General features: G+C 53.4%; 1 protein-coding gene across 1 annotated transcript; it reads left to right on the forward strand.

The window, feature by feature from the left end:
- The first annotated feature begins 195 nt into the window (after nt 1-195).
- Nucleotides 196-7,562, forward strand: PDIA3 (protein disulfide isomerase family A member 3). The gene is made up of 12 exons (XM_009638496.2): nt 196-207; nt 621-738; nt 1,172-1,279; nt 2,220-2,349; nt 2,824-2,940; nt 3,076-3,201; nt 3,757-3,939; nt 4,474-4,582; nt 5,447-5,575; nt 6,275-6,354; nt 6,895-6,952; nt 7,232-7,562. The coding sequence occupies exons 1-12, from the start codon at nt 196-198 to the stop codon at nt 7,349-7,351; spliced, it is 1,290 nt and encodes a 429-aa protein (XP_009636791.1). The 3' UTR covers nt 7,352-7,562.
- Nucleotides 7,563-11,958: the final 4,396 nt, after the last annotated feature.

Genomic DNA, 11,958 nt, shown 5'->3' on the forward strand with positions numbered 1-11,958 from the left:
CCGCACGGGGAGGGCGAAGCCGCCTTTGAGCTGTGTAACGCAGCCCGAGAACTGGCGCAGCACTGGGCTTCGTGGTACTGTCCCTTGGCTTACAAAGTAAGGGTTGTCGTTCTTTCTCTTCCACCAGAAAGCTTGTATGGTTTTCTCAAATAGAGGTGGTGATCTTCCTTTCTGGGAAGCGGCACCGTGGCCTCCATGTCAGTTGAGGTCAGCCTGTTTTCTTCAGGTGTTGTAGGAACTTTAGGACGGATAAGGTGCTGACAACAGCTGATTCCTGTTAAGCCTATGGTTAGAAGAATCTACCCTTTTTACTATTTTTCTGTGTGTAGTCTGGCCAAATTTGCAACTACTTGATCTTCCCAGTCAGATATTTTTTCCAGGCCTGTCATTACACCCATGCTACCTCGTTCCCCAGTCTTGGCTCTCCAACTTTTGGTCTTGTAGATGCTTTGCAGATCCTTACACTTTTTGTGAAAGGAATCCAGCTTTGGTTAAAGATGCCCAAGAGCTTTCAGACCCTCTAGACTTTATACATGATAATGTGGGCAATGGCAAAGTTGCTTTCTTTTGTGCATATGGGTGGTGAGGTCACTTAAGTAGCGATGTTCCTCTTGCTTTAGGTTGACTGTACAGCAAACTCAAACACCTGTAATAAGTACGGAGTCAGCGGATATCCCACCTTGAAGATTTTTCGAGATGGAGAAGAGGCAGGAACTTATGATGGGCCCAGGACAGCAGGTAAGAGCTTGTCAGCAAGCACCTGGCTTGACGAAATGGTGCTGGAAGGCAGACCCACCTAGAATAGACCTGTGTCAGGGGTGTTACAGGTGTTGAGGGGTGCAAAGAAGGTTCCCACCTACACACACACTCCCCTCCCCCCTTTGCCCTTTCCAGAACTCTTTGTGCTGGTTTCATATTCCTTAAAGCTCTTTCTTAAAGGTGAAGGTTTCCACACTGTCTTTAACTCCTAGTACCCTTGATGTGCCCTGTCTGGAAAATGCCAGAAAGGTCCTATGTAAAGCTGGTGACAGCGCTCCTTCAATTCACAACGTATTTATTGTATGGGAGAGGTGTATGGATGCTGCAGAAAGAACTTTTGTTTTAGGAAGCTTGAAAAATGTCACGTGGAACTTTGTATCAGTCCCTTTAATTGTTTAACTTTTCTTTTAAGATGGGATTGTCAGTCATCTCAAGAAACAGGCGGGACCTGCTTCAGTGGCTCTCAATTCTGTGGCTGATTTTGAGAAATTCATTGGTGATAAAGATGCTTCTGTAGTGGGTGAGTAGATGCAGTGCAGCACTGAAATGAGTGGACGCTTGGCTCTGGGAGATGTCTTGGGGAATATATGGTGAAAGGATAAGAGGCCGTATCACAAGCTGTAGCAAGAGACATTCCAGATGGACGTGAGCAAAAAAGTTTTTCGTAATAAGAATGATAAAGCAGTGGAACATGTGCCCAGAGGGATTTTGAAACATTCAGTCTGGCAGATTTTCAAAACTCAGTTGGACAAAGCTCTGAGCAACCCGATCTGACTTTGAAGCTGGTCCTGCTTTGAGCAGGAGGTTGGACTCGTCGACCTCTGGGGATTCCTTCCAGCTTTTTTTTTTCTTTCTTTTTTTTTTAAATCCTGTGATTCTTTGACCGTCTGTCAGGCCTCCTGGCACCATAGTGTACATTTTTTAAAGTTTGTTGCTCTTTTGGCTGGCTGACAACAGGTATCTCTGGACTGCTAGAAAGTACGTTCAGGTGCTGTCTCATGACACCGGTAGGCCGTTGGCGCCGTGTGGTTTGATCATGGCTTTCAAGTGGTAACAGCAGCTTTCCTTTGCGCAGATCGGGTGCCATCTTACCAGCATAGCTGGACGAGTGTCGATCAGCATTCCCGAACTTAGTTGTGTTCAGGACAATTGGCAGTTGTTCTCACTAGTAGTGTCGTGTAGTTACAAGGGGATATCCTGGTGCTCGGAGGACAGTGGCCTTTTGCCTGAAGGACTAAGCTGGGCAGACTCTTGAGTAACTTTCTGCTGGTGGAAGGGGGGGAATACAGAAAGGTTCCAGTAAAACTGGGAGAGAAGCTGTCAAAGGTAAAGGCCAGAACTTGCATTGGAGGACTTAATTCAGAAGTGATCTTTGTGCGCATTGTGGAGATAAATGATGAGGGCTGCACAGTGACTGCTGCTGAGTTGCTTTGGGGTCACCATCTGTCTTTCTGCTGCAGGCTTCTTTGGAGATGCATCTGGTGATGCTTATTCAGAATTCATGAAAGCCGCCAACAACCTAAGAGATAACTACCGTTTTGCACATACCAGTGAGGACCAATTGGTGCAGAAGTATGAGGAAGATGGAGAGTAAGTTGTTTGACACAAGGATTTCTTGTTATTGAGACACCTGAAACAAATTCATGGGTTCCAGTTGTTAACCGGATTCATTTTCTGAACATGGCTTGAGGTCTTGTTTCTTCCCCAACTGCCAGTGGCAAATGTTTTTTATCTCTTTGGAACTGGGATGGAAAGGTACAAGTGGTTGCAGGCTCTGGAGGGTTCGTGTCTGCCTCTAGATGAGAAGTAACTCAACAGAGGTGTTTTGCTTCCCCATTATGGTGGGGTCTTTTTGTTTCTCATTGTAGCCAGTCTGAATGATGGAGGAGGGTCTGTCAGGTAGACCTAATACAGTAATGCCACCAAGAAACTAGACAGTCTTGTTGAAGCTATGAACACTGAATGGAGGTGGTCTCTGGAGATGGGGTTCTTAATTCATCTAGCTGCCATCCTTGGAAACCCAGGGGTACTTTAAACTAATTGACGATACCTGCTTCTCCTCAGGGGTATTGTCTTATTCCGTCCTCCGCGCCTGACAAACAAGTTTGAGGACAGCTCTGTCAAGTACACAGAAGACAAAATCACCAGTGGAAAGATCAAGAAATTTATCCAGGAGAACATGTGAGTTCACTACTGATGACTAGCATTTAATGTTCTTGGGTGGGAAACAAGAGCGTACTGCGTCAAGCCCACTCCTGGGAGGTGATGGGTTCTGGGCAGTGAAACTGAAGCGGCTAACATCTGTCTCATCAATAGCTTTGGCATCTGCCCACACATGACTGAAGACAACAAAGACTTGATCCAGGGGAAGGACTTGCTGGTGGCATACTATGATGTGGACTATGAGAAGAACGCCAAGGGCTCCAACTACTGGCGGAACAGGTACTCGGTGGCGGGGGGCTTCTCTCACTCATTCCCTGCATGGCTGCTGTGCCATAGCTCAGTTGACAAAAGTTTCTCCTACTGTTCATGTGTGAATTCTTCTCCCAGAAAGGTTCCAGCTGAGTTTCTGATAGGAACTGTTGGGGTGGCTGCTGCCTGCAGAGCCCAAAGCATTGTGTGTCCTTTGAAGCCCCACCTGCTCACTTTTGGATTCCTAGTGCTTGGATCCCTCCTCCTTAGACCTTAAGCATGAACTTCCTTACTGGTGTTGTGTGGGATTCTATCCTTTCCCCAGTGCCTGAGACCCTGGTGGTCGTGCTGATGGGCAGAGGATGAATGCACACAACACTTGCACAGGCCTCATTCACAGCAGTTGCAAGCTCGCTCCTCTGCTTCTCAACATCATTTCTACAGGGCTTGCCTACGTGGAACACATCACACCATTGCATTCTTTGTCCAGCGTGCACTTGGACTTGAAGGGTGTTACATCACGTGGAAGGTGATGTTCTGTGGAATCACACTTATTATTTGTGTGGTTGGTTTTTTTCCCCTCAGAGTTATGATGATTGCAAAGAAGTTCTTAGATGCTGGCCACAAGCTGTCTTTTGCTGTTGCGAGTCGGAAAACCTTTGGTCATGAGCTTTCGGAGTTTGGCCTAGACAGCAGTGTGGGTGAGGCTCCGGTGGTTGCCATCAGAACCGCGAAAGGAGATAAATACGTCATGCAGGAAGAATTCTCGTAAGTTTTTGAACTTAGCAATGTTGCCTGTCACATGATGGACTTTGGTCTGGGGGTCTCTGACCAGATCGTACTTTCTTAGTTTGGAGGAAACAGGAAAGCTGGATGTTCTAGCTGGAAGAAATGATTGCTGGGTCAAAATGGCTCCTCTAGAGGGCAGGAAAACACAGGAATAGAGCTTGCAGCCCCTCCTGTTTATACAAAGGTAGATAATTTAATTCAAGACATTTAAGTGTCTGGTTAATAACATACATTAAAGGGCACAGGCAATAGTTGTACCTCTCTTCTTGAAGAAAGAAAGAATGCTGGAAGGCCTAAAACTTACAATGGGGTGTGCATCCAGCCTCCTGTCAAAACTCTTCAGGGCATCTTTGCACTTGTTCTGGGATCTTCTAAGCCAGACACAGACTGGTGCTCTGGGAGATGCAGGTGGCATCTGTTATGTGGGTGGAAGGAGCTTAAATCAGCCTTGAAAGCTTTCCCTGCTCATCCTGTATGTATGATGATGGCTGTAAAACGTCACTGCACTTTCAGGCGTGATGGAAAGGCTCTGGAGAGATTCCTGCAGGATTACTTCGATGGGAACTTGAAAAAGTATCTGAAATCAGAGCCTATCCCTGAAAGCAACGATGGCCCTGTGAAGGTGAGTGCTCTGTCAAGCGTAGCAGCAGCTCCTGCCAGCGGGTGAAGGAACGCTTCAGCAGCAGCCCGTAGTCATGTGCCAGCGTCCTGCGCTGCGCTGTGGCATCTTGAGAAGCCTCTGCTGTGATAGATGGAAGAACAACTCACTCCCTTGTTGTATTGCGGTTTTCTGAGCCAAGGGAGAAATACAGCATGCGGCTTTGATTCCATGTTGTTCTCTCAGCATAGCAACTGCTGCTCGAGCACACTAGTGATGTGCTCTGCCAGTGCAGGAGCATCCACGTTTACAGGGGTTGTGTGAAGGCCTGCGGTCTCTCCCTGTGCTCCCTCGTGACACGGCTTTCAGGCTGGTCATGACCACACTATTTCTAAGGAGTTGGGTGTTCATGTCACCACTGCGGGTGCGGGGGTGGATGGGGTATAGCTGCTACCTGTAAGTTCTGCCCTGAATGAAAGCGTTCCGTGGCCTGGCCCTATGATCAGGGCCTTCTAAGGGAGGGGAAGTCACTGCTTGTTGTGTGCGGATGGGGATGGCCTCAGCCAGTCTTGCTAAACTGATTCCTCAGCCTGCAACCTGCTGGTATCAAAAAGAAGTTATTTTGTCCTACTCCCGTGAGGATAATAGGTGCAAACCTCACTGGCAGGTAGTGCTGATACCTTATGACAGGTTCTCAGCTGCAAGCTGAGGATGTTATGGCTTGGTGAAGAGTTGTGTGTTTGATCATTTTACTGCTCGCTGCATAGGTGCAGCGTGACTCTGCTTGCTGCAGGAGGGCCGGGCTTTCTTGGGCAGCCTATGGAGCCTGTCATGTTAGCGCATCCCTTGACGGGGAAAAAACTAACTTGTGTGATCAAACATTACCAGGTGGTGGTTGCTGAGAACTTTGATGAAATCGTTAATGCAGAAGACAAAGATGTCCTGATAGAGTTTTACGCACCCTGGTGTGGCCATTGCAAGAATCTGGAGCCCAAATACAAAGAATTGGGGGAGAAGGTAGGTCGGGGAGTCTGTTGGCAAACGCAAACTAAAACTTTGCAGCACTAAACATCCTTCAGGTTCTGTCTGTCTGGCCTTAATGGTTAACGGGGCGTAATTGTGCCTTCCTGAGGACTGTGAGTTTTGGCATCTCCTGTGAATGCAGAAGTACATCAGCAGGGTCTGGAGCCTGGTAGCAGCCACACTAGTAGGTTCAGCCTGTGCCTGATATTCCCTAATTCAATGACTGGCCTCAACTGGCAAAGTTCCTTTTTGGGTCTTTTACCCCTGCATGGTCGTTGTCTCCCATCTGGTGCAGGATAACGCTCCCCTGCACGCTTTCACGAGTGGAGTAAATAAATCTGTTCTCCCAGATCTGACCAGCCTTTTGCTGTTTGGCTGAGGGGCACCCCTCCCTCCTGAGCACTGCATGTCCTCACAGCTCGCTCTAGGGTTGAAGGCAAGCAGTTGCTCTGGGGTGAGCGTTCTCCAGGAGTTACACCAGACCAACTCAGCCGGTACTGCTGGGACACGTGTGCTGCCTGCAGGTGACTGAGGAGGGGCTTTGGTCCCTGTGCCCCTGTTGAGACATTTGCTCGCCTTTCAGCATAGCATGTGCACTGTCCTCTGACATCACTATCTTAGCTGATGATGATCAGTGAGTTCCTGGGGTTAACTACCATGGATCAGTCACTAATAAGCTCTTTCTGCCAACAGCTCAGTAAAGACCCCAATATTGTCATTGCCAAAATGGACGCTACAGCCAATGATGTGCCTTCTCCGTATGAAGTCAGAGGGTAGGTCTTACTGTTGTTACAGCACCGTGTCACTGGATGAGCTCAGGCTTCTGTCTCTGAGCAACAGTCACAACAGAAGAGCTGAAAGTCTCCTGGGGAGGATGGGTGGGGGTGATTAAGCAAATGCCTAGCAATCGCATGCCAGAGTAGGGAAATCGGGAGTGAAAACAAAGGACGCTCATCTGCCTTGGCTCTCTGGGACTGTGGTGTCCTGGCTGTGCCTGGAGGCCTGTCTCGCTGAACCCCCTCCTCTGCTTTTGAGTCTGCTGTGATTCTGTTCCTGGCAGCGTAAAAGCAGTGCTGGGCTCACTTTTCTGAAAACAGTTTAGCTAGCAAACCTGGACACGGCTGGGCTCGGCCAGCTCTGGGGACGTGGCCAGGCTGCTGGAGGCCACACCTGCTGGCTTAGGAGCTGCTGGAGCTGTTACCACGTTAAACCAGAGCAGTGCAGGGTGCCAGTCCCTTCAGTGAGGGCCAGCCCGCTGGTCTGACAGGAAACGGAGCACGTTAGGAGCTCGGATGTCTCTTCTCTCTCCCCAGCTTCCCCACCATCTATTTTGCTCCAGCTGGCAAGAAGCAGAGTCCAAAGAAGTATGAGGTGAGTCTTCTGCTGCTTTGTAAAGAGATGAAGTAGCATCCAGGTGTCCAAATAATGCTGAGCCTCTAGAGTTGCGGGTGGCACTCTGTCCTGTTAGTGACCCTGGGAATGCACCCAGAGGTACCTGCTGGGAATGTTCTGCTGCGTGCTGCAGACCCATGGGGGAGCACAGAGCGTGCAGTCACTAGGTCTCCTGCCTGGCACCTGAGCTCCCCCTCTAGCGAAGGGGGGTCCCACAGGGAGTACAGGCACTGCCTTACTGTCTTGTGCTTTCTGCAGGGTGGCAGGGAAGTGAGTGACTTCGTTAGCTACTTGAAGCGGGAGGCAACCAACACTCCCGTGCTGCAGGAGGAAGATAAAACCAAGAAATCCAAGAAGAAGGTGAAGGAGGATTTGTAAAGCACCCACTCGCCATCCTGTCGGGATGAGCTCTGTGTGAATTGGGGAAGCACTGGGCAGACTGGGGCCAGTTCTGGGTTGTGAAGAGCCAGTGACCACGTGGGCTGAGGGGACCCAGCTGCTGTATCTAGTTCTGTTTAATTTCCCGCCGTCTCTTAGCTGCACTGTTGTGGGGCTCCCCAGGCTGGTTTGTTTTGTGGTTTGGGAGGGGGTGGGGGGCAGGGTTATTTTCTAATTTTTTTTGTACATTTGGAGAAGTGAAACAATAAAACAACCCCCTTAAGACGAAGCGTCCCTGTCCTGTGGAGACGTGTCAAGCCTAACACCAGGATCCCACTCTTCATAGGCAGGGACTTCTCATATGAGCCCAGTTTCCTTCAGTGAGCCTCTAGGAGTCTGTTTCTAGATATTAAGCTCAACCTTTAGCCTGTTCTCCTTCTTCTGCTAATGAGAGCCCTTCCAGAGCGCAGTAGCAGCAACTGTCCCAATGTGCTGTGCTTCAGGTGCTGTATTTATGCAGATTTGGGGCTCCGGGACTCTGGTCACAAGTGCTTTTGCTGTCTGCCTGCAATGTTGCCTGATAGGGCAGTCGTGCTGCCTCAGTGAGTGCAGAGGTAGGCAGCGCTTAATGTGCCTCTTGGCTCTAGCAGGCATGTGGAGCAGTCTGGCACAGGGCTGGCTCAGCAGCGTGCAAGCAGCAGCAATAAATTGGCTTTTAAGCTGGTGGAAAAGGAGTCAAGTGTAGGGGAGGAGCGCCGCTAAGGACATGCTCTGCCCAAATGGGGAGGGCCCGTGCTGAGCACGTTCCTCCCAGCCAGTACGCTCATCTGTGCCTTGTGTGTGGTTAAGACCCGTCAACTGTAAGGTCATTACCTCTCTTGGTAGAAAGCAGGCTGGTAGCTGTGGCGCTCTCTTTGGGAGGGAGGGGAATAGGATCCTCTGCTGCAGTCGGGTGGCGTGGGCTGTGCCTGACCTTCCTTTGGCCCAAAATGTGCTGACTAGGAAGGTCAGGAAGGAGGTGGTGGGTGAGGAGATGGGCTGTCGCCCTGGCGCTGTGAGCTGGAGCGAGCAACGGCAGACTGAAGGCACTGCTGCGTTGCAGCAGTTACCATGGTAAGAGCCAGGGCTCGCTTTCTCTGTGGATTCTTCCCCCACAGCTCCAAAGGCTGCGAACCAATTACTTATCGCTGCTGGAATTCTCTAGGTACGTAGATCATACAGCGCTTGGCACGTGTTTTTCTGTCCGCAGCAGCTATGCAGTACAAGAATTCCTTCCCTAGCTACACCAGTCTTAAACCACATCCACCTCGTGTACGCTGCTGCTGGCTGTCGGGTGCACCCTCTCCCGGGACAGACATGGGGGCACCTTGGGGGCGGGGAGTGTGGACAGCGAGTGGCCCTTGCGCCTCAGGCTGCCTGCAGGCTTCAGACCCTGGTGGAAGGAACAGAGGAATGCAACAGGCCCTACTCCTGACTGCTGACAACTGCCTTCCGCAAAACCAAACCAGAGCGCTGCTTCCCACGTGGACAGGGTACTGCCCTGCACCAGGCCGGGGGAGCCAGGGGAAGCCTTTCAGATCCCTGCTTTGCTCCCTAGTCTGTGACTTCAGACCTGGTGGCAGTGAGGCACGAAGCAGGAGTTGCGTTCTTCGGGGGGTTTGGCCCAGAGCCCCTCTCGTCGTCAGCATCGGCGCCCAGGCCAGCAGCGGGGAAGTAAGCACAGGCTTGGCTGAAGCGGTGGAGCTTTCTGGCAAGAGGGACCAAGGACGTGAGGACAGGCGTTGAGCCAGTGGCTGCCCAGGTATCCCTACTGTGTGCCACAGTTAAGCTGATGTGGCTTCAGTTGAGGGAAACATCTGAGGAAGGATGCACTGATGGCAGCCAGACATTCCTGAACCTCACCCTTGCGCTAAGGCACCCCCAGGGATCTGCTTCCTCCACCAATTCAGGGACCGGCCCTGACAGGGACAAAAGAACTGCAGCAGTAGAATCAGGATTTGATGTGAGGCAGCTTCTGGTGGAGGTATTGACAGCGATTCTTCTGCTGGTAGCTAGGATGAGCCTGAAGGGGGAAAAAATAGGTGTGGGTCATCCCTGGGGGAGCCTGGTCCCTGCCCTCGCCGTCCCGAAGCGGCTGTACTCATGCAGAATTGTAGCTTCAGGTGCCTGAAACCCAAAAGAAGGGGGTGAGCAGGAGCAGAGCAGGGCTGTATCATGCCATCAGGCCCCAGGTCTCCCGCTTGCCTTGCATTCCTCCCTCCCTTGTTTCAATGTCTTCGTTTTGGCCCCCAGTTGAACAAATTTCCAGCTCACGCTACCCACATGAGCATACAGGCAGGGGTGCCCCGTGTGCTCTGCGCTAAGGGCTGCCTTGCAAGCTCTGCGCCGCTCTGCGGAGCGGATGGGATGGGATGGGATGGGATGGGATGGTATTTCCTGCTGCAACCAGAAGCAGCTGCTTCTCCCTGGGCCAGCAGGGCCCCTGCCACAGAGCGGAGCCCTTGCTCCTGGGGGGCCGGCAGTGCTGCGTCACCTTGCACCCTTGGTGTGAGGGGCGGCGAGCACGCAGCGCCGTGACTCGGCTGCGCCTGGCAGCTCCCTCATCTCAGCCTGCCTGATGCTGTGGGGCTGGGCCAAATTACGCCAAGCAACAGGAGCCGGGTGGCAGTGAGTGCCAAGCTCTCTCACTGCAAGTGATCCAGGATCTCCACTAAGGAGGAGCTCTGAGCCTGGCCTCGGGCAAGGAGCGGAAGATCACACAAGGGTTAAAGCTCTTCTGGTGCACCTCTCCTCCACCTCCAGAATCTGTCCCACCCCTGGGCTCGCTGCAAGACTCCTTCCCCAAAGCTGAGCTTGCAGCCACCCAGCTGCGGTGAGCATAGAGCCCCTGGCCCTCTGGGCAGGTTCCAGGGGCCTTTTGGGGAGCCCCAGGGGACAGCGGTGTGCAGGGTCTGCCCTGCTCGCCTGTGCGGCTGCAGCAGAGATGGCCCCAGGCCATGAGGCCAGGCAGCTCACCCAGGCTTGCGCTGTCCCTGTATTTGCCTTGGCATCTGTGCCAAAGCCTCTCTGCTTGCCAGGAGTCCAGTTTTGGGCCACCCACCTCCTCCCAGGGTCTGGTCTAGCTTCTGCTGCATGAGCTGGCAGGGCTGTGCACCCCAAGGCAGTGTCTCTGTCCTCCCTCCCCAGGCAGCCCCTCGCCCCTGGAGGCAGAGAGCTGCTGCTCTGGGCACTCTCCTCCCAGTCATCACCTGCCTCCTCCTTGCTCTTTGGGGTCTCCAGCTCCACATTGCTGCTGAGAAATCCATCAGTGCTCAGCGCTTCTGAAAGACAAACTTGCTCTGCCGCAGGCCTGTCCTGGACCCCCGCACTGGGACCTGGTGTTGCAGGGTTCCCCTGCCAGCTGCAGCCCAGGGCTGCTGCATCCCTCAATGTGTGTCAGTGCTCAGGCGTGCTCTGACTTTTGGGCTGTGCTGGGGGGTCACAGCAGGGCCAGCCTCCCACTGCTGCACAGTGCCCAGAGGTGGCCAGGACACCAGGCAGGGGCAGAATCCAGAGCCCCAGGGCAGCTGAGCTGGGAGGGGGCTTCACTGGGAAGGAAGTGCAGAGGGGAAGAAACCCAATGGCTTTGGGAAGCAGCTACACTGACCCGTGCTCTATGCACGCATGCACACTTTCTGCTGCCGGAGCCCATGAGCACTTACCACCCCCAGAAGGTTTCTGCTGGTGGCCTGAGGGGAGCCATGGTCCGGAGGCTGATGCAGAGGCACCAAGGACGGGGCCAAGGGTCTGCAGTCCTGGTTCCTGGGGCATGGGAGACAGCAGAGACCAGAGACAAAGTGTCTCCAAACTCCGAGTGCCTGAGCAGGAGAGGGGTGGGTCCAGTCTTGCCCAAAGGGTGCTGAGTAGCCACGAGTGAACACAGCATGCCTGTGGCCAGACCCCAGCGGCGATCAAACACCCCCAGGCCCTGCTGCTCTCGCTGCTGCTTGCCCCAGGGCCCCTGCTCTGCCTGCGCTGCAGCAGGGCAGCCTGCTGCCACTCCTGGGCCATGTTCCCTGGGCAGTCCTCGGGCGCCCACCCCACCACAGTCCCCTTTGCACAGTAGCAGCAGGATCCAGCTCCACAACCTGGGGGGAGCACAGCAGGGTGGGCAGGCGCCACAGCTGGCACCCTCACCTCCTCCAGCGCCGCCAGCAGCCCAGGCCTGCCCACCAGCATCCCCTCCAGCCGCTGCAGGAGGGACAGGGACGTGGCAGGCAGAGCCCTTCCCCAGCAGGCCAGTCACGCCGATCTTCTCGGGAGCTGTGACACCTTTGCCTGCGGACATGTCAGGACAGAACAGGGTCAGCCCCTGAGGAGAATCATACCAGGTTCTGCTTTCCTCTGCCATCAGTCCTGGCACATAGCCCCCCCCAGGCCACTATGCCCCCAGCCTGCCAGGGCTGCCCCCCCACAGCTGATGGGACAGGGACACTGTACAGCTCTCCCAATGCCACTGGTGCATCCTGCTCACTGGTGTGGCCTGAGACCCCCAGACGTGGGGCGCTGCCTCCCGGCCATGGCGAGCAGCAGCCACTGCACCCCAGGGCCAGCTGGGCCCGGGGGAG

This window comes from Egretta garzetta, unplaced genomic scaffold (assembly GCF_000687185.1).
Source record: "Egretta garzetta isolate BGI_Z169 unplaced genomic scaffold, ASM68718v1 scaffold975, whole genome shotgun sequence".
In the NCBI taxonomy this organism is placed as follows: domain Eukaryota; kingdom Metazoa; phylum Chordata; class Aves; order Pelecaniformes; family Ardeidae; genus Egretta; species Egretta garzetta.

Coding starts and splice junctions, on each gene's coding strand:
- PDIA3 (XM_009638496.2), top strand. Junction 1,280..2,219: donor TAAAGATGCTTCTGTAGTGG/GTGAGTAGATGC, acceptor TTTCTGCTGCAG/GCTTCTTTGGAGATGCATCT. Junction 6,355..6,894: donor TCTCCGTATGAAGTCAGAGG/GTAGGTCTTACT, acceptor CTCTCTCCCCAG/CTTCCCCACCATCTATTTTG.